Source organism: Patiria miniata, unplaced genomic scaffold (genome assembly GCF_015706575.1).
Source record: "Patiria miniata isolate m_02_andy unplaced genomic scaffold, ASM1570657v1 HiC_scaffold_11, whole genome shotgun sequence".
Lineage (NCBI taxonomy): Eukaryota > Metazoa > Echinodermata > Asteroidea > Valvatida > Asterinidae > Patiria > Patiria miniata.
In genome coordinates, this window is record NW_024037049.1 from 6,245,121 (window position 1) to 6,270,047 (window position 24,927).

The following is a 24,927-nucleotide window of genomic DNA, read 5'->3' on the forward strand; positions in this document are numbered from 1 at the left end:
TTATCATGAGTCATGTGATGTCACGCTAACGATTTCCAGATTTAATCTTTGAAAATCAATACAAAATCAACCATGAGAGACCTGAACTTGATTTTTGCAGGAATTGATATAATAAACCACGATCTTCATTTTATCTCATGTGCATAAAATCACTTGACCTTTCCTTCAGATCGAAACCGGAAGTGGCTTATAATTTTAAAAAGGAAAAAAGATATCAACTTGCTTTTAACGATGTTAGTCTGTGGCTAGGTTGTACTTCACAAAACAATTACCGGTGACAGCATAAAATGTTAGAGCGCCCTCTAGCGGCAGGTTAAAAAATGCTTAAAATGAATTTTCATTTGACGTCTGTGGTGACGTTTGTGGTAATCACTTCCAGTGTTGTTGACTCGAGTCACTGACTTGGACTCGAGTCGCTATTTTTCCGACTTGAGACTTGACTTGACTTGGAAAAAAATGACTTGAGACTTGACTTGACTTGACAAAGAAAGACTCGTGACTTGAGTTGACTTGACAAAATTGACATTAACAAAATAGTTTTGTCATAGTTACAAAAAACTTTTTTGGTGCACCCACCAGTTTATTATCGGGTGATGACTGATTGAAACTTGACTGGAGAGAAGTCCGTAAATCCCACCACGCACCGAGCTGAGCTCAGACGGACTACTCAACACGGAACCTGGCGCTTTGTGCCTGCCACACGTGGTTTTGTGCATAGTCTGATCACCCTCCATTAACATACATGTACATGTATCTTCAACTTTGCTTCATATTGTTTAAATGCTGTGTACTTATAACATGTTGCAAAAGGTTTTAACGACTGGAACAACGACTATGATATAGTTTATGAGAGGCAAGAATTCACATCACAAAGCAAAAAATGCTTTGGAAATGGTTTGTTTAACTCCTTCAAAAAATCATTATGTTTTTCAAAAGAATTTAAAACCTGATAATGAATTCTCTAAAGAAATTTTGCTCAACAAAAAATGTGTATGGAAAAAGAATGTTTTATAAGTATGAAAATTGTACTTAAATTCTCCTAACATAATGAACACTTGGACACTTGCACATGTAAACTGGTTCCCGTACATCTTGCCGCCCTACACTGCATGTTAGTGACTATTCAGACGGGAACCATGCTACCGTTAGAGCAAACTAATGCCTCAAACACACATGTACATGTACATGTACGTACGTACGTTACCGCGTGGCTAGGCTTTGTGCATCAACATGTCTGCCCCGACAAGTTCGCGTCCGACTGACTCGGGACTTGAGTTTTGACATGAAAATTTGGCAAGTTGGTGCTACAATTGAAAAAAAAAATTGACTTGAAACTTGTAAAAATTTGTCTTGAGACTTGACTTGACTTGAAAAAATTTGACTTGTGACTTGACTTGACTTGGGAAAAAATGACTTGAGACTTGACTTGACTTGGAAAAAAATGACTTGAGACTTGACTTGACTTGGAAAAAAATGACTTGGTTACAACACTGATCCCTTCAAAATGAATATATGGTGACCTTTATACAAACAGGACCTGTGTGTGAAAAAAAAATTGATGACGTCATCAGACAAGAAGTTACAATGAAAAAATCTTTAACTCTAACTGAACTCAACCCATCAGAGTCCAACAGCAGGTGTTGTTGAAATCTGTTGGGATAGGTGCAGTACCCTTAAACTGATGGTCTTTTACATTGGGTTTCGCACACCTCCAGAAACTAAGTCCAACAGTGTGTGTGTACGATTTCCAGTGTGAGAGTTGGAATTTGCCTGGATGGGTATGGTTCCTAGTAAATTATGCTGGGGAGTTAGGGTTAAACTTTCAGAAATTGCTGAAAAATCAAACACAAGAGATATAATCCAGATTTTGCTTCAAATAGCACAGTTAACATAGCTCTAGCTCTCTGGTAATGATGTCACGATGACACAATCAGTAATCAGATTACAAGCAGCCCAAGATTTCTGGATTTAATCTCTGAAAATCACTATTAAATCAACTGTTTAAATAGGGATCTAATTTTGCTTTTTAAGGGAATTGATAGAATTAATCCAGCGTCTTCATTTTTTATATTAAGTGCAAAATCAAGCGACCCTTCCTTCTGGTACAAACAAAAAGTGCCTTATAATTTACAATTGGAAAAAGATGTGAACTTGCTTTCAATGATGTTAGTCTGTGGGCAAGGGTGGGCTGTTCAAAAATCTGATCAGTGACATTACACATAATTCGAGCACACTCTGGCAGCAGGTGATCACGGGTCTTTGACGTAGTCTTAAAGGTGCATATTTGAAAAATATATCTGAAGAACCGAATTTCAGATTTGATTGAAACATTGTACACGCAGGGACGTGTTAAATAAAAAAAAATCATAATGCGGAAAAGCCCTATGTTCTATTGCAAACAGACATAGATTTCTAGTTTTCTTCTTCTTTTTGTTCAACGCAAAATCCCATAGACTCTTGCCATAGAATCCGATGCACATGATTATGGTACACACCACTTTTGCCATTTCTCTTCGTCCTTTATATCAAACTTCATTTCAAAGTTGTGTCCCGAAAAGTCATGATTACATCATCATGGGTCACGTGATGTCATCACAACAATGTGCATACACTCAACCAAAAAGAAAGTCCCCCCTTAATACTTTTTGTCTAGCTCAAAAACTACTGTGCACATTTTGCTCAAATTAACGACTAGACAGACAGAAATTCCTTAGCAATCCAGCCAAAGTCTTTGTTTGGCCCAAAACAGTGAATATGTGTACACAATTTTGCAATTTATGACAAATGGTATCGAAAAAAAGTTGCACTTTTTGTATACATGCGAGGTGAGTGTGAACCACAACTTGCACATATACAGAAGTGTTTGGTATCAATTGTCATAAACTTCCGAAAATTTGTACACATTGTCACTGTTTTGGGCCAAATACAGTGTATGGCTGGATTACTAAGGAATTTCTGTACTGATTAGTCGTTATTTGAGCGAGAGGTGCTCAGTAGTTTTTGAGTTACATCTAAACAAAAAAGTATTGGAAGGTGGGGACTTTTTTTGGGTTGAGTGTATATTGAAATGCTATATCAACAGAACTGTATGTCCGATTGGGTTGAAACTCGGTATGTAGGTATACAGGAATGCATGGGTGTCACCAGGATTTTTTTCAAGAGGGGGCAAAACATATTTTTTCCCAAAAAATTCCTGTATTTCTCAACATATTCTCGATTTATCAGTTTAAGAAGGGGGGGGGGGAGGCAGGGACATTTTGCCCCTCCCCCAACCCATTAAATTTACACCAATACAATTTCGCCTCTTTTTCCTTTTTTTTTCCCTTCTTCTTTTTTTTCTTTTAATACTTTGGGGGGGGGGGGGGGCCTTTGTACGTAAAAATGGAGGTGACGTCACAACGACGTCATCAGGCGATTTTATATTAAATTTTTGAATTTGTTGACGTTTAAGCCATATATCACGACAACATGCCCAATCAAAATTCTTTTTGTATTTTGTTTTTTAGGTAATAGGTATATGCACAAAATTTTTTAAAATGTCATCATGACGTCATCAAAAATTCCATTTTTAAAAACACATATAAGGGAAAGTCCAATCGTAATGCAACTTAGTGGATAGCTATATAATGGTCTAGTATACAAAATCCAAAATTAAGTCACCATGAGGTCATGGTTTGATTTTTTTATGATTTTTTTATATTTACAATTTCATTCTGCTTTAAAAATTTAACACTTCCTTTCATCTGATTGACTTCAAACTTCGTACAAACCAAGATCACAATGCAAAAATGTCCATTGAAAATTGTTATCAAGATGACATCATCATAGGGCATGTGACGTCTTCATAAAGTCTCATATTGAGAAAACCATCAGTCTGAACGGATCAAATTGCAAATGAACATAGTCCAATATGTGCGTGTTATACAGGTAATTTTACTTTAAGTCATGATAAAAATCATCATGTAATTTTATATCATCAATTTGCACAAAATATTTCAAATTTGTAACAATTTTTAGGGCAACCAAATTTTCTGCAGATCAGTGAATTTTGAAAATTTGGGAGATAATTGATGATCTTCCAAACTTACTTTTTTCGGGGCGTTCGTTCCTGTCTACATCGGGAATAGTTGAGTCAGCAATGAGTTTTAAAAACCCTAAAAAAACCCACTTATTTTAAATCTTCCAAGAAGCGCGACAAATTACACTTATTAAAAGACATGTAAAAAACAGTGACACATAAAAATGAGCGCACTCAGTGAATAGCACACGTATGTGTGTACATGTAGTGTTTGTTTATGGTGTATTGCGGACAGAAACCGAATCGAGTTAGAAAACAAGTACAAAACCAATGAGAGCTCTTACGAAAAAGTTCAAGTACAACAAAGGAAAAGGGAAGAGGAACAAAAGAAAATCCTCAATTTACACCATAAACAAACATGCATGCCTGTGGGTGCGTGTATACATAGGGGGTTGTGGGGTACCGGAACAATTGGAGGTACCCCACAAGACCATTTTTAGACCTATACAAGTTTTCACAAGGTGTGTTGATCTATCGCAAATTGAAGTGTAATATGTAAGGGAAATTAAGTATGAATTTCAGCCCAGGAAATTAATTCTGGTTATAGGAGCATTTTAAAATTAGTGTGCGACATTGCAAAAGTTTAGTACACGAGAACAAAGGAAATACCCCACTTCTATGCCTGTGTAAGGGTGTATGTGTGAGTTTTTCTTACAGTCACTATGTGGACATGTGAACTAAAGATGTCCACATAATGCAGATTGTGTTGACGTTATGTGGACTAAGCCGTGTTCACATAACGTTTCGGCCCTCTCTGGAAAACAAGTCTAGAGGCATTTTCGGGTTAGGGTTATCTGTCGCAGAAGGTAGAGAAACATTAAAGGAAATCAAAAATCAAATTTGGGGTTGAAAGAGTTTTCACAGTTTAAGTAAACTTATTTTTTGTACGGAGTTTTCTTAACTACATGAAAACAAAGGAATGTCCACATAACGTATGCAAAACAAACATGGGTGTGGGTGTGGGTGCGTGTACAAACACTGCCTTATGGGATACCGGAACAATGGGAGGTACCCCACAAGGAATGCCCACTGACTTGCGGGGCACCGTTTTGGTACCCCACAAGTTTTTCACGAAATAGATATATGGATTTTACTCAAAAACTAGGAATTTCCAAGGTGGGTTGATCTGTCGCAAATGGAAGAGTTTTAGAAACGGGATATTAAGTCCGAATTTCAGCCCAGGAAATTAACTATGGTTAAAATAAGAGCATTTTTACAAAAGTGTGCGACATTGCAAAGTTTTAGTACACGAGAACAAAGGAAGTACCCCACTTCTATGCCTATGTCAGCGCTCTTGTATTGTATTACGCTCGAACACAGACAACAAAAGGAGCACAAAGGAGCCTTTGACCCTCGGACGACGGTGCCTATTGTTAAAACCGGTCCTCAATCGTACGTTATGTGCTTAGTCTATGGGAAAGTGTTATATTTAGGGACAAAGGAAAACACAATAGTTGGCCTCAGGCGTATAGTAAAAAAAGACTGTGCGTGCTTGTGTGTGTGTGCTCTTGTATTGTATTACGCTCGAGGACAGACAACAAAAGGAGCACAAAGGAGCCTTTGACCCTCGGACGACGGTGCCTTTTGTTAAAACCGGTCCTCGATCGTACGGTTATGTGCTTAGTCTATGGGAAAGTGTTATATTTAGGGACAAAGGAAAACACAATAGTTGGCCTCAGGCGTATAGTAAAAAAAGACTGTGCGTGCTTGTGTGTGTGTGCTCTTGTATTGTATTACGCTCGAGGACAGACAACAAAAGGAGCACAAAGGAGTCTTTGACCCTCGGACGACGGTGCCTATTGTTAAAACCGGTCCTCGATCGTACGGTTATGTGCTTAGTCTATGGGAAAGTGTTATATTAGAGGGACAAAGGAAAACACAATAGTTGACCTCAGGCGTATAGTAAAAAAAGACTGGGTGTGTGGGTGTTCCTGCATGGCATTACGCCTGAGGACAGACAACAAAAGGAGCACAAAGGGGCCATTGATCCTCGAAGGAAGGTGCCTATTGTCCTCGAACGCAGGTTTGTGTGCTTAGTCTATGGGAGAGTGTTATATTACAGGGACAAAGGAAAACACAAAGCCAATCCTCGGAAGCATAGCAAAAAACGACTGTGTGTGTGTGTGTGTGTGTGGGGGGGGGGGGGGGTTCAGCACTTGTAATTTTTGGGGGGCATATGCTTCCCCAACCCAACAAATGCTCCACACAGTCGCCTTCCTGTGGAAATCTATAAATTAATAACTTACCGATGACACACAGAGGAAGACCAAACAATAACAAAATTGATGAGACAGACCAAAAGGCCCAGCAATTAACAAGGCGAATCATATTTCGGGCACTCAAAATGTATGAATTTTTCAATACAAGAATGAAGTTCTCACTCAAAAAAAAAAAAAAACGGGTTGTTGAGAATTTAGTAGTGAAGTAATTTATTGAATATAACAAAAAATTAAAGCTTTATGTGAAAAGATCACCCATTTCTTCCCAGTTTGTTGTAACATGTATAACAGTACACAATATTTCATGGTAGTTCTTTTAAGATGATGGAAAAATACAAAACTTTATACTTACAAACAACACTTTTTTTCTTATCTTCGTAATCCTTAGTCTTCTCTTCAAACAGCATTTCAAGTTCGTCATATGACGGGGAGATATCCTTGATTTGTTTTTGTTTATCAAGAAGAACCCTCTCTAAATCTTTGTGTTTTGTCTGCAGAGGAAAGACCACAAATACAACTTTTTTGTTCTATCATTCCAGTCACTATCATCACAACTATTCGAGATAACAACTACTTTACTGTAAACAAGAAATCCTGCAACTGCATGATTTTTACCTCTGCAGGTTATGGCATCGATAAACAATTATATTTGTTATACCACAGAAACAGACTGTGAATTTTTGTTGGTCCATCATCGATTACATGTCATGCAGCAGACACGCATGTACAGGGATGTATGGCGCCCGTGTGGTACATGAGTGATGTTCCCCACAGGGTACACTACCTTTTTCTTTCCCGCCATTGAAAATGTCATTGAGTGATCTCAGGTACGAGGTTGTAGCTACACTGGAACTACATAAATCGATGTACATTTTTATGAGATGTGCCATGGCGACAGTGAAGCAATATTTCTGCTATGACCGCCATTGTTGTTTACATTGTTCGTCACTGTTTTATTAACACGTTTTTGAACTGTGCAAATTTTGCCATAATTTCACCCTAATATTGCAGACGACAACAGGTTGACTCCTGAAGAAGAGGTTTCTCTCTTGTTCCAAAGACAAGATCAGAAATTAGATTTTTGAACAGGACATCATCGGCACAAAGACAAATATGGGAAAATCTGTGCAAAAGTTCGCCAATTCTGTACTGCAACAGCCCAGACCCACAGTAAGCGACGTTAGTAATCTTTTACCGTGGAATAACAAAACAACAATTGCCTGCTGTGATGGGTTCCATGGGTTTTGTACACCCTCAGGGGCAAATGGTACCCTAAGCTTCGCTTCGGGCCCCCTCATGTGTACAACACACAATGGGCCCCCCGTCAAATTGAGTCCAGAAAAAAATAAAGAGGAATAAAAAAGGGGAAAAGGGATAGGAGGTGAGAGAAAAGGAGGGAACGCACACATTGCGTACTGGCCGCATGACAAATTTAAAGTATTTCTCAAGTTATCGCGCTGACAAGATTTCTATTGTTTTAGCCACTGTGACTTTGACCCTTGACCTTTCGGCCCGAAATGCTATAGGCTTCTTAGGATTACCAAGAACAATCCACAAACCAAATTTGAAGTTCACATTTAAAGTATTTCTCAAGTTATCACGCTGACAAGATTTCTATTGTTTTAGCCACTGTGACCTTGACCCTTGACCCTTCAGCCCTAAATGCTATATGCTTCTTAGGATTACCAAGAACAATCAACAAACCAAATTTGAAGTTCACATGTTAAGTATTTCTCAAGCTGACAAAATTTCCTGGACACCCATCCACCCACACACGCACACCAACGGAAGGACAAAGCGGAAACAGTATGCCCCTTCGGCTTTGCCACGGGCCATAAAAATACCCTGAAGAGATACATGGTCCGTTTATAAAACGACATTTGTATGAAGAAAGTTGTGATCCAAAAGTGGGGTTTTGATGTTATTACGCGTTGCTGAAAATACAAAACTGATAGGTATTTAAAAGGGATCTGTTTGTTTCTAATATAAAAACAAGGTTTTGCCAAAAGACAAGTTTTATCACTCGAGACAAACTCTGGCAACAAACGGAAGGCGGTGTGTTGCTTTCTGACGTACATCGTAGCCGCCGCCGGCGCGGGTCGGCGTCCGTGCCATGCCGGGATAGGTATACACCAATTCCCAATGTCTATTTCTCACATCCTCTACAATTATCTGCATAACCAAATGACGAATTCACCTTCAAAATGTGTCGTACCATGTGGAAATTGCAACCATGGGGCCGAAGGCCCCGATTACTATTTTCTGTAAGAGACCAGTTGCATGTATTAACTAATAAACAGTTTGTCTTGCTGCGCTGCTGATCTGCGAATGGTTTATTTACAAATACATAGGCACTTTTCCTGAAATTGAAACTGGACTGAATTAAAACCAAAAATATTTCTGTAAAAGGAACACGCAATTACATAAGAAGAGGGAGAAACTTGGAGGACCACATGTAGTCTTGAGATAAAACTGAGCTGTGAAGTTACAATGTGCACTGCTAATTGCTCCTCTGTTTTAGTTTGATTAAATAACACTGATTTAAATTTGAATTCAATGTTCATGTACATGTTCAAGCGGTTTGTTCTTATTGATAAACCGAACATCTCAACTAGTGAAACAAAACATTACAAAGCATCTTTGCAACAGTAAGTCTGTACAATTTGTTTTCAAAAATAAAATGCACGAAAATAATTATGCAGACGAAAATACATGGTTATCAAGTGAAGAACAGCAAAAACTTAAAAGGCTTATAAAAGCAAGATTATATTTTTAACCAATGAACAAAATCCTTACAATCTTAAAACATTTTGCTCAAATAAGTCAAGGGAAGAGGGGCCAGGAATCGCCTCAGATTGCACCACAGAGCATCTAGTTGTCCAAAAATTTCTTGGGGTCCTTAAGCAGGCCAAGACCCCATGCCGTAAGACATTTGTGCTCCGCGCTGGCATCCATCCTCGGAGCAAATGATAGTCATGAAAAAAGGCACGAAGCAAACTTAACACCTCATTAGGCTCTAAAAAAGGCAAAGGAAGATGTTCACATGTGACTTGGTTTACCTGTGCAACTTCATTGGTACGGACATGATTCCTGACGGGTACTGGGTATAAGACAAAGACCTACAGCCCATAAGTTTTAATGCAAGTGATTGGGGTAGGTTTGGGGATACTTCCAAGGCAAACAGTTCGAGAGAACATGGCCACAGTATGTCAAAGACGATGCGCCATTCATTCCTTTGCTGGAATTTTCCCAGTAGTTCTGGCACTCATATTGTGGGGAAAATTCCTTGCAGGGAAGAGGGTACTGATCAGCTCAGACGACAATGATAGTAACCATTAATATCAAAATATCATAAAATTATTATATATTAATCATCAAAATGGGAAAAGGGTAAGAAATTAGTTAGGTTCTGTGTCCTGCACACCTTCAGCAGCCAAGCAAGGGCTAGAAGTCCCAACATTCTTATGGAAGCTGTGAACAAAGAAGTACCTTAACTACTGGGGGACATCTTTTGCTAGCAGAACTCGGGGGCTTATAGCAAAGGGCGCGGAACTGTTCACCAATTTAGACATTGAGCCAAGCCTCCCTCATTATGGCTGGCACAAGTGGCCATGTGGCTGCATTTAGTGCACACTTGTCATTGGACGGCTTGGTCCCCTCCACAATCGGTAAATAAACAGCAGCGGTTGCTTTTGTGTACAAAGTTAATGGTTGGCCGACACCACAGACAATTTCGTCGTCAGCAAAATGAAGGAGGGCTGCTGCAGACAAAGCCACCATCCTGACACTATAGGTGTCCCATTACTGCAGAGATTCTCAGGAAGATCTGTAATATTCTGTGCACACTCGCCTCGTCTAAATTTGAAGCTGCCTTTTTTGGTTCAGCCTTCTTGCTGGCTTTCTTTCTGATAGTTGGGGAATTAAACAAATAAAGTGATCAATCTTGAGTCACCATCTTGAGTCACAATGACATCTGGTTTGAGTGTAAAATTCAGTCAGTAATGGTTGTCAGAATTGGATTTTCAAAAACGGATCAACATTTTTATAGAGAATGCCTTTCCACTGCTCTGCCCCATGAGTCCAGTATCCAAGTATTTTTAGGTGCAGTCATTGCTGGCAGGTTGGCTCTTCACTAATCTAGAAGGATCTCCCTTTATTACATACCAGTTCAGAAAATGCTGCATAAATGCTTAGATAGTTTGGCATACCTGTACACTCACACCTTTTGGATAGGGCCGGCCACTAATGCTGCCCTGAACAGAATTTCCCAAATCAAAGGTGATTTGTGAGTCCACGAGGGGGCGATACTTACCTGTTAAACCTTACATTTGCATATTTCTCTAGCCTAAGGCTCCCAAGCGCTAGCATTTTATACCACAATAAATAGCGCACCCAGGCCCTCAGTACCCGCATCAGTCTGGTACCCTCGTCCTCTTTATCTCTATCGTGAGCACTTAGTAATCCCTGCCAGCTGAGCCCCAAGTGGGGAGGGAGGGTGGGAGGTTAAACAGGCAAGTATCGTCCCCTCGTGGACTCACAAATCACCTTTGATTTGGGGGAGTCCACTTCTGGGACTCTCTTACCTGTTAAACCTTACATTTGCATAGATTAGCACCGTCTATAGGAGGAGGGCTTGGGAGAGGCTGCCATAGGTACTACTGTTATAAGCACTACCCTGATTAGATTGGTTATGTCCCCTCTTGTCCTCACCAAAATTGAAAGGTAGACATTACCAAAGTATGTGCAAAAGAACTCACCTACTACAGGTATATGGAGTTCCAGTCGACTAGGTGTTGGAGGCAGTCGACCTGTCACGACGGTTGAGATGAGATGCCATGGCAGCCGAGAGGGCTACTCATCCCGTTTGACCTTCTGAACATAGAAAGTCCCTCAGGTAGCACAAGACGAAGGTTGATGGTGTTTTCCAAGCAGCTGCCTGTAGAATGTTTGGCAGAGGAACGCCTTTCAAAAATGCCCATGATTTCGTTAATGCTCTTGTGTCATGAGCATGGGCAGTGTTCTCTGAATGTGTAGGCCAATCTGGTACAGAAGAGTTGATTGTCCTAACTATTCATCAGAAAATCGTGTACCATGATGCCCCTTAATAAGGCCGAGTTGTTGTAATGAACAGCTGGGTGGTCTCGTCCCTTAGGGGCTTAGTTCGGGAGCAATACCACTTGATGGTCCGAACCGGACACCAGAGTTTGTCATCTCAGATGGAAGAGATGGTTTTTATCTCTGGAATAAAAATATCAGATGGTTGGAAAGTTGATGACTGATTCTTTGCCAGGAACATTTTATGAGGAATCAGTCGAACTCCATGTGGTTCCCATTGTACATGACCCTGCTCTATGATAAAGGCATGCAACTCACTGCGTCTCCTGGAAAACTGTTTTTAATGTCAAGTTTAGCAGAGAGGCATTAGGGGCTCATATGGCGGCTTTGTCAATGCTGACAGAACTAACCCGAAGTCCCAAGAAAGGACTAATCGTTGTCGCGGTGGGCGACTTATAAACATACCCCGGTGCAGATGTTTTAAGAGGATTCTGTTTGAAACTGTTGATCCGTCAGAAAAACCTGTATGAACTGCCGCTATTGCAAAACAGTAGCCTCGAACTGTGGAAACGGAGAGGCCTTGCGTAAACCGTTCCATGAGGAAATCACTGATTTGTCCTACAGATGCTGTGGGTGGATCAATAGACTTGTCTCCGCACCATTTATAATAATGTCGTAGTCGGCTGTTATATGACTGTCGTATTGAGGCCCTACGACTTTGCGCAGAAATGGTGGCAGTGTTTGCCGAAAGTCCTGCTGTTCGGGGAGACTGCTTGACAATAGCCAACACATCAGGTGAAGCGTCTCTGACAGTAGGATTTGGAGTGGGGTTGAGCAAGAAGATCTACTCTCTGAGGCAGTATTATTGGTGTGTGAATCAGAAGATTGACTATTCTCTGAAACCAAGGCTGATGGGGCCAGAATGGGACGATGAGGAGTATTTTGCAATGTTCCTCAGGACCTTCGGAAGGAGAGAGATTGGTGGAAATGCGTATACGAACATGTTTGTCCAGCTTATGGAAAGGGTGTCCATCGCCCATGCACGGGGATCGGGACTTCGTGCACAGTATACCTGCAGATGGTTGTTGAGGGCTGACACAAACAGATCTATGTGCAGGCGATCTAGCCTTTGGAAAATGTTCTGGACTACCATTGGGTGTAGTGTTAATTCTGTCAGGATTATTTTCCCTTTTGAGAGAGAGCATCTGCCATGAGGTTCAGCTTGCCAGCAATGTGAAGTGCTGTAAACATTATGTCGTTCGTGATGCACCACATCAGAAGATCCCAAATGTGTAGACAAAGCTGAGGAGACCATGTGCCTCCTTGACGGCTTATGTAGGAGACAACGGTGGGGTTGTCAGACTAACACTGCGTGACCTTTTATCGTGAAATGGAAGTGAATCAGTGCTTTTCTGACAGCCAGCAGCTCGAGAACGTTGATATGGTGGAACCTCTCGTCTGGGTTCCAATTCGTCGCAACTGATTCTGTGCCGAGATGCGCCACCCGGCCGTGGTTGGAAGCATCCGTTATTAAGGTCATTTTCGGTTTGGTTGGAACGAAAGACAGACCTATGTTGAGGTTAGATGAATTCAGCCACCAACGTAGATGTGTTTGAATATCTTGAACGAATGGTACGAGATGAGTTATTGAATGCAGTTTTGGCCGATAGTGGGCAAGGAGATGAAGCTGAATGGGTCGCATCCTTAGTCTGCACCACGGAACTATGTCCACCAAACTGGCCATGAGCCCCAGAAGACGTAACCATGCTATGGCCAGGGCTATTTTGGCAGGCAGAAAAAGTGTTACACATTCTATTAGGTTGTGAATTCTTTCCTGTGTAGGCACAGCCACGCCCTGCAGGAGATCCAACTCAGCCCCTAATAAGACCGGCCTTGTGGAAGGTTCCAGATGAGACTTTTTCTAATTTATCAGAAAGCCCAACCGGACTGCTAGTTCTGGCATTAGACTGATCGCCCTTAGAGTCTCGTCTCTGGTTGAGCCCACGATGAGCCAATTGTCGAGGTTAACAAAAATCTGAGTGTTCCGTTTCCGCAGAATTGATGCAACAGTTTATGCTATTCTGGTTTTTCCGTCGTACCGAAACCGAAGGAAGTGAACATGGTCCTTTGAAATTGGAACATGTAGGTATGCATCCTGTAAATCTATTGAGGATGCCCAAGCTGGTACCGGTAGAGCCTCGAGGACTGTACGCAGCGTCTCCATCCTGAATCTTTTTAGCCGAATATACCTGTTTAAGGGTTTCAGATTCAGTATGGGATGCCAATCCCTGGGGTTCTTCTTTGGCGTTAGGAAGAATGAAGAGTGGAATCCATGCCTGGTATCTCCCCGTTGAACCAGGTGAATTGCCTGCTTCTGGAGTAGGGTTTGAATTTCGCTTTCCAGTGCAAGGCGTTTTTGCTTGTCTGTTGGAATAGGAGTTGGATGTGGAGTAAAGCCCGATGAGGGTGTGTTTGTGAATTCTAATGCATACCCCTGCCTTACAGTGTCCTGTACCCACTTGTCTTGGCAGAAAAGGGCCCAAATTTCTGCAAAATGTCTGAGATGGCCTCCTACTGGCCCTGGTGTAGTAGGCCACGGTAGTTGAATAGTCATTTACACCAGGATCCCCAGCGGTAGCCTCCGTAACTTGATTTAGGCCAGGGAGTGTATGAGAGTTGAAAGGTGCGCTCTCGCAAACCGAATTTGATTTATCTGGATCCTGTGGACTAGGTTTGGATGTGAAGGCTCGGCCACGCCCACGAAAGGGCTTCAAAGGCTTACGGGGAAACCGCTGGCTACCAGTACTAGCAGGTTGTTTATTCCCCCTAACAGATGTGGTGCTTGCGCTTGTAGGCTTTCGCAATTTATTTTGTCTGTAGTCTCCAAACGTTTGGCCTCTGCCTCCATGGCCTCTTGAAACTTCCCATTGAACAAATCTGTTCCCAAAAGGGGAAGTGATTCAAGGTGTGCCCTTGCTCCCTCGGATGGGAGAAAAATGGCATCCAGAACATTAGCCTACGAGCTGTACACATGGAAACTCGGACAAACTGGTCCATGCAAATTACGGAGACAATCGTCCAAGCAGGAGATACTGGAGAACCTGCTTCACAAGAACAGACAAGAAACTCAGACAATAACTGTAGAAAACAAGACACTCACAACCCTGCTCGGGATGCTGAGTCAACTTTTGCAAGAGTATCCTCCATTTTATTTCTTTCACGACTGACAAATGGAGATTTACCTGACGTACGGCCAGTAGAGTCAGCCGCGATTTTATCTTTGACCGTATCTGACATAGCTGCGACTGAAAGAAATTCCTCAAAATCAGATCGCGGTACCCGAAACGGCCGTGTATCCCTTGTCGCAAGAGGGCGCCATTTCTTTATCCGATCGGCACAAGATCGATCAATCAGAAAGACTGGGAAATCCCGAGTCAGCAGGGCCCGTACCTTTTTTGTAAGATCGGAGGCCACTTTCATCTGGCGTCGGTTTGTCGCCTGGGGATATGTTGAGCACTTTGACCATGTCTTTTATCAATACCCATAACCTTGGTCAGGGGCAAAAAGCGGTAACGAAATGGCAGACTTGTCATCAGACGAGACGGCTGTGGGGAGTTAGGGCATTTCGCCCGCCCCGCGGCACTCGGGTTCAGCAGGTTGATCTTTCTGACCCTCAGCTGAAGTCGATTGTTTGTTTACGGCTGCACGGGGGTGTGAACAGTTGTCAGAATCCAAAGATAAATTATCGGAGGGAAAATCTGTCATCTGATCACCTGACTCATGATCTTGTGAAGGGCCAACAGTAACAAGTTTCGCTGACCAAAGTTTGCCCAGTTGGTTAAGGAACCAACAATGCTATCGTGGGCGATAACTGCTGGAAACCCTATAACAACATATGTTTTATGCTGTCGGATCGAGAGCTCTGGCGACGCGAACGTCAGGAGCCCGAAGAATAGCTTGAGACAGACTCTACTGAAGAGGAACTGGAGCTATAATGATGGCGCCGGGGTTTCTTGTGATGGCGATGCTTACCCTTAGAAACCGTATCTCTTCGGCTCCGGTGAGTCCCGGCGACCCGGTTTCAATCTAGGTCGGATCTGTATCCCGGAAATTATCAGGGTCATCCCGGTCCGGTAAAATATTTCCGGCACCGGGGGCTAAGGGCCCGGAGAACGTCTGCTCTTCCCCGGTTCAGCCCACTTTCTTACCGCACGCTTTGCCGGAAGTTGGGACTAGGGGTCCGGAAGGAGCCACCCTGTTATCCCTCTCCGGGGCACCGGAGGCTAGAGGCCCAGAAGGCATAGCTCCGGACCCGGCAGCGTGGTCCGATTTTTGGCTTTTCTTTTTTTCCGGGAGTAGGGGCTAGAGGCCTGGCAGGCATAGCCCCATTCCCTGCGCCCGGTGTACTGGAGGCCAGAAGCCCCGGAAAGCATGTCTCCGGTACATGGGTGGTTTGGTCGGTTGCCGTTTGAAGTAAGCATGGGGACTGGAGGCCCGGTGTACCCGATTTTTTTCTTGGTCGATTGTTTGCGTTGTGATGACCCGGGAGAATTACACTCCACCGATGGCGACCGAGAAATAAGCCAAGCCGAAACTGCGTCCCTTTCATCTTCTCCCCAAGTATGGCATACCTCGCAGGTATTTTCTGGGTAGCATGAACGGCAACGTGGGCATAAATCATGAGCGTCCACACGTACCTGAGGTTTAATGCAGCAACAAGCGCTGCACACAGCAAAATTGGGTGGAGTAATGCCGTGCTTAGTCTTGCCGCCATGATTCTGTTAGTTACAACGAAACGATATAACTGGTGATTTTCCAGTAACGAAAACAGCAAAAATATAACTAAGGAGTGGTATTTTCTTCACAAATTATGAAAAAGATGACGCACACTTTGTGTACAACTAATTTTAATGTTACTTTAATCAATACTTAGCAATATAAGGCAGGAAAAAGCTAATCCTTATGGAGCTTGAAAATTCGTCTCACTTGTGTGAGCGCTAGAGAAAACGAGGACGAGGGTACCAGACTGATGCGGGTACTGAGGGCCTGGGCGCTGAGGGCGCTAATTACTGTGGTATAAAACGCTAGCGATTGGGAGCCTTAGGCTAGAGAAATATGCAAATGTAAGGTTTAATAGGTAAGAGAGTCCCAGAAGTGAACTGTCAGTGTCACAGATCCAGTTACTGGACCACTGAATATGGCAAACTGTAAACCTATACATTCACACTCACAGACCTGCCAACCATTGGGATCGCAAAACTGTATTCAGAAACTCCAACATATGGAAATGTTAGTATCATCTGCTCAACACACACCGTGTACATAGGCCAAATCGACCATTTTTTTTTCGGATATACAATTTTTCTAAAAAGTGTGCACAATGCCAGCACTGGCGCGAGCGGATTTCACTTTTAAGAAACTATTAGTCAAAACCAAACCCAGAAGAGAAAACTGAAATAATGCACACATTCGTTGGGAAAATAGTTTAAAAACTGTAAATATTCAGTTTTGTGTGTGTGTGTGGAGTTTGGACGAAAATGTTTTACAGTCCCTCTGCCTTTTCCCCGAGCCCTGATTGGTTCCCCTGCGGTTTGGGCATCCTGCTTTAATCGCTCTTTGCACAGCATTGTTGATTTTCCGATTTTGTTTTCGTTTCAGAACGTAGTAATAAAGTTACTATTCAAAAACGTTCGACAATCGAAACACCACGTGTGTTGTGACTATCGTGCATGAACATCAAAGTGTATTCTGCATATCATGCGTGCAAGTACTAAGAAAAAGGAAGTCGGTTGACTGCACTTAAGATCTGCCGTACGTACTTCTGCTGGTATGTGTGTACAAATACAGACATTTATTTTTGCGGCAGGTGTGCCGCTGCTTGAAGTATCGGCACACCCAAGACCTGGACTGGTTCTAGTTTGTGATTCTGTGTTCTTATGTACATTGTACAGTGGGAATTGCGAAGCCAGATTCAGTTCGTGCGCATCGTTTACTTGGGTGTGTACATGTAAGTTGATTTCCTAAAATCCAAAGGGATTTTCCATTCTAGTAAGAAAACACGCCCACTACATGTCCCTTAAATAGCCCTGTTACACAAAGACTCCTCCTAGTTTGTTTGTTTTTGTTTTTGTTTTTTTTAAATTGGGAGGGATGGTGAACAGAGGTTAGTGTTTTCTTACTAGAATGGAAAATCCCTTTGGATTTTAGGAATTCCATTACAGAAAACATCTCTGTTTACCTACATTTGCAGAGTAGCACCGAAATACTCTAGGGAGGTAAGGGACATGTAGCAGCAACGGCAACATCTAAACTAGGCCTACATGCAATTCTAAATGGCATGAAAAGATTGCTTAGACATACCCGGGTGCTGCCTATCTATTCTAAAGGAGCTTTGCGGGCTCAAGTTTGGGGGCTGCTGATTGCGCAGTTTCCTGGAAGAATTTCTGCTAATGCAACCCTCTGCTTGCACAACAGCTATAAGCAAGGTGAGACAATGTAAGGGTTCTTCCAGCAGTCCGCTTTTCTGTTACCTGTAAAACAGAGTCCAATTCCCTGTATCTGAAAAGGAAGCTCCAAGCAGTTCAGTTCAGGAAGTTGTTACGCTGGGTGTTTCCTGATCGAGCGGTCATGGTCACAGAGGCTTGAAGATGATGCTAGATGACTGTACGAGCATTTGCTTGATGTAGACTCTTGAAGGCTCAGTGCCAGCATTGCAGTTCTGCAGAGCTCGCATGGGGCACCACCATTTCCTCTGCTACTAATGAAGAGGATGTCAACTCTAGAAATAAGTTGATTTATTCCATGTGTTGAACTTCACCTTTGGAACAAAGTAAATGCGGTCATGTGCCAATGGCTATGACCTGGTAAATTAGTGAAATTCCTTTCTTAAGGCAAGCTACTGCAGCAGAGAGTAAGAATATGGGTTTCGCAAGCTGACAGAAAGGAGAGCTTCAATGTACCTGTTGGTTCCATATGGGGCTTAGGCGAGTGACCCAATGACGGTACTTGGATCCAAAGATGGTAGGCCTATCTACCGGTACTTCACAGTAGGCATACCTGCCAACATTGAAAAGTCAGAAAGAAGAACAGGGTGCCTACGCATCACACACGGTGAGCGGCGCAGGCGCGCGCGCGCTAATGGGCTGGGTCCAGGGGCAATCATACAAAGTACATGTACATGTACATGTGCCTAAAATGTTACATGATATCCAGAAGCAGACCCAACAGACACTAATCTTATTTTAATAGTGGATAATTTTCTGAATTTTCCAGCCGGTTTTTGCTTATCAAATTTTTTTTTACAATTTAAGAATAAATGACTTACATGCTTCACAGTTTAATCACATGTAGATATTCAGTCACAGTAAATACACTTTACATGCACACTGTACAACTACAAGCAGTGACAAGTACAATTTTATTTGGAAAAGTTCGTACATCATTGTACGGTGTTCATAGGCCTGTTACAATACACATTTCTAAATTTTTCACGATATTCCTCTTGGAATTTTTGACTCCATCGCTGCTTTTTCTCCTTCAGTGTATCATCCTCCTGGTCCATGTTGCAGTTGAGATGCTCATACAAAAACGTTGACAAAAAAAGTGCGACTCAGCACGGTCAAAATATCAACGAAAAACCACCGAAGACTATGAAGAAACAACGTGTGTGGAAAACAAACATGGCATCAATACGTCCACTGCGCCGTGCCTGGCGCGGCCCGCGCTTAATTCAGTAAGCACGCAAGAGAGGCAGTACACCAGACGGATGACGTAGCAGGTCTCAGTATTGGCTGCGGCTAGGTTGTGGCTGATCGCACAAGCCTGTGCACGCGAACGGCTGCAGCCGCAGCCTATTCGGACATGGCCTGTTCGATGACGTTTGAGTCTGGTTTACGTCCCTTTCGTCGTACATAAGAGCGAGGCGGATTTTATACCATTATGGTAGCGGCAATAGCGCCCTCAATACAATAAAACATTTTTCTCGGACAAGTGTGCAACGGCGCCGGGGCATTTTTTAATTTTTTAATTTTATTTTTATTTTTTGTATTATTTTTTCTCTCGCAACTCGGAAAATCGGGACGTTCCGATTTTCGGGCACTTTTTATCTCCAAAATCGGAACAGTTCCGCCTAAATCGGAACAGTTGGCAGGTATGAGTAGAAGGTCAACTGATAAACCTGTCGTGCATCAGATGTGACGAGGGTGATTTTGAGGAAACTGTAGAGCTATCATTGGAACCCTGATAGAGGACTACATTTATGGCTCATCGGTAACCCTAGACAGTAGATATCTGAAACTGGTGTGAAAGATTGTCAGCGAAATCCCAAACAAATATGCACAGATGCAGATCGGGGATTGGCAGCTACTATCATACCCCTTGGGGATCAAATCTGCTTCTGACTGTAAAGACTGTAGCTTTCAGATAATGATAGAATCCAGGTGCAAAGATGGAGAGTGGCTGTGTCTGGGTGTACACTGTAGAATGATTGTTGAGAGACCAAGGTGGTTAGAAGTAAAGGGATTATGGCTGTTCTGTCTATCAAATGAAGAATTCATTGAAGCTGAAGGATTCTTCTAGACCAGAGGACCATAGGATGAGTGCAAATTTGGCAAAAGGCTGGAATTGGAGTAGCCTGGAAGGGATGCAAATACATGTAAATAGGTGCAAGTACCAGTAGCATTCTGAGAATGTTGAGGACCTTTATCTGAATACTGATGGTAGAAGAAAATATTCTGTTGAAGTGATTTCAATACCTTCTTTCTGGCCAGGTGGAACGTTAGAAGGAACAGCCAACTGGGTGGCTCTGAAGTGGCTAGGCAGGAAGAAAGAGCGAATTCCCTGGACGATGCATGTAGTACACTACATCTGAACTGTGGAATTGTCCGTCTGGACCAAGACAAGCTTGATTAAGACTTTGGATATGAGCAAATGCAAGGGCTAGAGCACTGTCAATAGCTCTGGTTGAAGGAATGCAACTGGCTCTCTTTATTGGCAAAGTGCTTGGTACTAAATGACCATCCAGATGGAATCTCAAACCCTGTCCGAGGTACCCATTGCGATGGTAGAAGATGTAGTTACCCAGTACATTGTCCTGAAAAGGCCATCAGTGCAGTAAGTCATAGCTAAGATGGGTGACTGGAATCCCTTTGGAGAGGACTCTTAGCGTAGATGGGAAAAACACAGGAAAGGCTATCCCTTTGGAGAGGACTCTTAGCGTAGATGGGAAAGACACAGGAAAGGCTGCACAGAGCGCCTGTATGTCATGCACCAGGGAACAAGGTCTATCATCCAGTTGCCAGAAGGCTCTGATGCCACCATGTTGTGTCTAATGCTTCAAAAAAGTGTCTGACGAACCCCTTATGAATGAAGTTACATAAAACCACGTCTGACTGGACTCTGTAGGACAAAGACTCGAAGCAGTGAAGATATGTCAAGATTCTGCTGTAAGCTAAGAATGAAGAAGAGGACCGTTCTACAAAACTCCTGGCTGAAGAAATTGATCTCAGTCAGTTGAATCATGCTGGTTTGAGACCCGGTTGGAAACCAACATAAAAGATGTACATGCATGCTAAGCACCGATGAGGATTAACTTATCTCAAAGTATGGAATCCTGCACCACAGTCTTGCCACATAACCTGACATTATGCAAAAGAAACATTCATCCAAGACAAGAATGCCATACAGCCAGAATTTGCAACAAGTCCTAATGCAATTCCAACAATCTAGACAATGAAGCAGAATGATAAATCTCCAATAAAAACTGCATCATTTAAGAGAGATATCATGGCAACTTGCAAGGGCACCAGACAAAAGAAGAACATTCTGTGAAGGCCCCGTGGCATAGATTGATTGAAGAGTAAGGCAGTAATCCTTGGTCTATTGTAATAATCAACAAACCATTCCAACAGGCTGATGAATATAAAAAGGCCAGCTGAGCAAGTTATTCAAGTGATAGAATATCAAGGAATCTGTAATAGGAATCCTCATTCACGACATTCCCCAACACAATCGTATCTATTAGGAAGAAGCAGGGAAAGCATGCAGCATCCAGACGACAGTAACGTTTGAGTACAAGTCTATAGAGAGTCAAGACTATCTTTTTTTTTTTTTTTTTTTTACAATCTTGTAAATGATATCAAACTAAAAAGTGGCATCAGGTTGCAACATACTATCCAAAGGTAGCTTGAGCGTAGATACATGTGAGTTATGAACATGCTCAAGAGGACCAACCCACTGTCATAGGATGGAAAAACTGAAAGCCTACGCTTAGCTGGTCGAGTGCTGGAGGGTGATTTCCCAGAAGAAAGACTTGAGCTAACAGTAACAGTTTTACCATTTTGGCGGAGTCCGCCACTTGTTTACAGGCACAGTGAGTACGGTTAAATTGTGTACGTGTTGACGCTATGCGTCGCTGAAAAACTTAGGAGTCGTCTGCGTGTAACAGGGCTACTTAAGGGACATGTAGTGGGTGCGGAGGGTGAGGCTTGGGCGCTATTCTTTTCAGCAAAGGTTTGTGCGCATGCGCGCTGATATGCAAATGTAGGTAAACAGAGGTGAGATGTTTTCTGTAATGGAATCAGCTGGTTGTTTTTTAATTATCTATGGTAGCATGTATACAGGGTGTCCTGAAAATAATGGTGCATGTAAACCCCGCCATTTTCGCCAATTTACTACCAGAATTTACTGCAAATGTTTACACCATCTTCAAGGTTACAATTTAGCTTGAGAATACCGTTTAATTAAGATTGCTTTTTCTAAATCCAGAGATATGTTTGAATGACCGCAAGGCCCCCCCCCAAAAAAAAACATTCTGTGCCACTTTTAGGAAGTGAGTGCTTCAAAGATCAGACAATGCCAGTAAGGCTCTTTTGATAAGATCATAATCCCTATGGGTGTAAGACAAACATTCCATTCACACGACAATATAGGGTTTTGTTCTTATATTGAAACAATTAAATAGTACAGACAAGTTCACTTCTTTAATACTACCTACACCTACTCATCCTCAAAGTCATTAAGTATTTGCACGATGAACATTTTCCTTGAAGTTTAAACCTACAGGTGCAAGGTGTGAATTGTCCAAGGATTAGGCCAGGTAATAGCCTCTTAATCCTTGGAAAATGCAGCCTAATCCAAAAAAAAATGGAACAATATTGATTTACACCACACTTCTTAATGATTACTTTAAAGTATTCAACCTCAGGATCAGTAACAAACAAATATGATATACAAATATTGAATGCTTCGAGTGGTGTAGTAAAACTAGCCTCCTGAGGTGATCCATGGACATTCGAGGGAAAATAGAATGCTTCATGGATCACCGAGGGAGACTAGTTTTACTACACCACGAGATGAGGCATTCAATATTTGTTTTATAACACTTTACCCACATATTCTGCTTATTTTTTAATATTTTTAATTATTTAAATCTGAACACAGTTAAAATAAACTTCTATTTCAATACAAAATTGGTGGGAAACGTAGTTCTCTCTTTCAAACCACCCCTTCACGAAATGTTTGAACCCAACTCTGTGACGTGCTCTCTTGGGAACAATACGCGCTACGCTCAACGCACACAGCAGCATGCATTTGCACACAAATGCCACACCATGGGCATAGTACTTTGGTTGCTAATGGTATAGTACTTTGGTTGCTACAGGTACAAGGGCGGATCCAGGGGGGGCCAAAGGGGGCCATGGCCCCCCCCCCCCAAAAAAAAACGAAACCAATTTTTTTTTTTTTTTTATGTGACATCGCAAAAAAGGCAGGCAATGAGTACACCACCATCTTTTCCTCCAAAAAACATTGGTTAAAGTGGTCAGAAATTGCCTCAGATCGCACCACAATGCATCTAGAATCCAAAAATTGTTTTGACCCACTTTTTTGGAGGACCAAAATTTTTTTTGGCCCCCTCCCCCAAAATTGTGTTCTGGATCCGCCCTTGTACAGGTATAGGGCTAGTACTTTTGGCTGTGCACTGAAAGATAGCAAAAATAAAAAGTACCATGTGACTCGCTCTAGGCCAATCAAGCCACAGAATCTGTAGGTGAGGTGTTATAAATTATAATATTTAATTGGTGATCTTAAGTACAGTAAAGTGGTTTGGTTTTAGACTAGGACTATACTGATTTTAACCGCTTCACAGAAAGTGGCACAAAATGGGTTTCTTGGCTTTGCCATTATTCAAACATATCTTTGGATTTACCAAAGCAATCTCAATGAAACAAATGGTATTCTCAAGCTAAATCTATTACCTTGAAAATTTTGGTTGTAAATTAGCAAAATGGAGGGGTTTCAAGCACCGTTTTATTTTCAGGACGCCCTGTAGATCTACACTCACAGCTGCTTTAAGCTAGGATTTATTCTGGGCGTGTCAAAATGGTCAAAACCCATATTTAATGGGGAACAAACATACGGTCGTATTTTCAATGAATTCCCGTACGAAATACAGCAAAATGGAACTAGTCTAGCAGGCTTGAATTCAGGTTGAACCTCGCCATAGCCACAATGTCAAAAATTAAAGATACAATTATCCATAGTTTATCCTCCTTTACAAATTCTCTCAGAAATCATTTATTAGTCCCTAGCCAGGAGGTCCCTTTGACCAAAACAGTTTAACTTTCTAGTTGCCTTGCCCATTCAAATACCTTGCTGCTTGTTTTTTTCTCAATTTTATAGTGCCTTTTGCATTATAATTCACTCGAATCTCTCTTTTACCGAATTTGTATTTTTTAATGCCCATTTGTGCTTTTAAAGTTTTAACTGCTTGTATAGTTCTATATTCTTATACTGTAAGCCATGTTTTAATAATGTCCATTTGTAATGTCCTTTTGTATTGTCTCTTCTTAAATTGTGGCATCAGGAGATTAACTCGATAGTAATTTAGTTTACTTTTTTAAAATCCATCAGGGGTGCTACTTTTTCTTCTTTTTGTCTTGTTCTCTCTCCTAACTGTATGTGCATGTTTTTGTTTTCTTTACTGTTCTTATTGTCTGTACTTGAATTTTTACCTGTGAAATTAATAAATGAAATGAAATGAAATGAAATGTCCCCCCCCCCCCCCCCCCCCCCGCATGAAGATCTTTTTTGTTCTGTGTTTTATCAATTTAAGTCCTACAGGAACAATTTGCACTCTCTCTAGAGCCAATGTAATTATATCGCCTGCTGTACTGCACTTCAAAGAGGAATACAACAAAGAAACAAATCTGTATTAATGGCAAAACCACTTCCTGGCTTGTGTGAATCCCAAGGCAGTGTTTTTTTTATGACTTAAAAACATGGAAATGCATTCAACAATTGGAGAAACTCTATAGCTCTGACTCATACTTTGAATATTATCCCTCTTAAAATGATCATTTTTGGATCCCCATGATGATTTTTTTGTGCTACCTTTCCATATTAAAAACTAGAAAAGACCAGACTTTATTTGTTTTAAAACATTCTTCTTCTTTTTTTGCGTTTGGCAACCCCCCCCCCCCCCCAATAGTCAGGTCGCTTAGACCCAATTTTTGACAAGATCGTGACCGACTGGTCCAAAGCACCAAACTTGGCAGATTGATTCTTATAGAAGGGGTG

At 41.9% G+C, this 24,927-nt stretch overlaps 1 protein-coding gene across 1 annotated transcript in view; it reads right to left on the reverse strand.

Moving 5' to 3' along the window:
* The window catches only part of LOC119743107 (coiled-coil domain-containing protein 175-like), a 254,808-nt gene that overhangs the window by 89,190 nt on the left and 140,691 nt on the right, over positions 1 to 24,927 (reverse strand). The window contains exon 16 of the mRNA XM_038219464.1: positions 6,650 to 6,788. Coding sequence (XP_038075392.1) covers positions 6,650 to 6,788 — 139 coding nt within the window. The remainder of the gene's footprint in view (positions 1 to 6,649; positions 6,789 to 24,927) is intronic.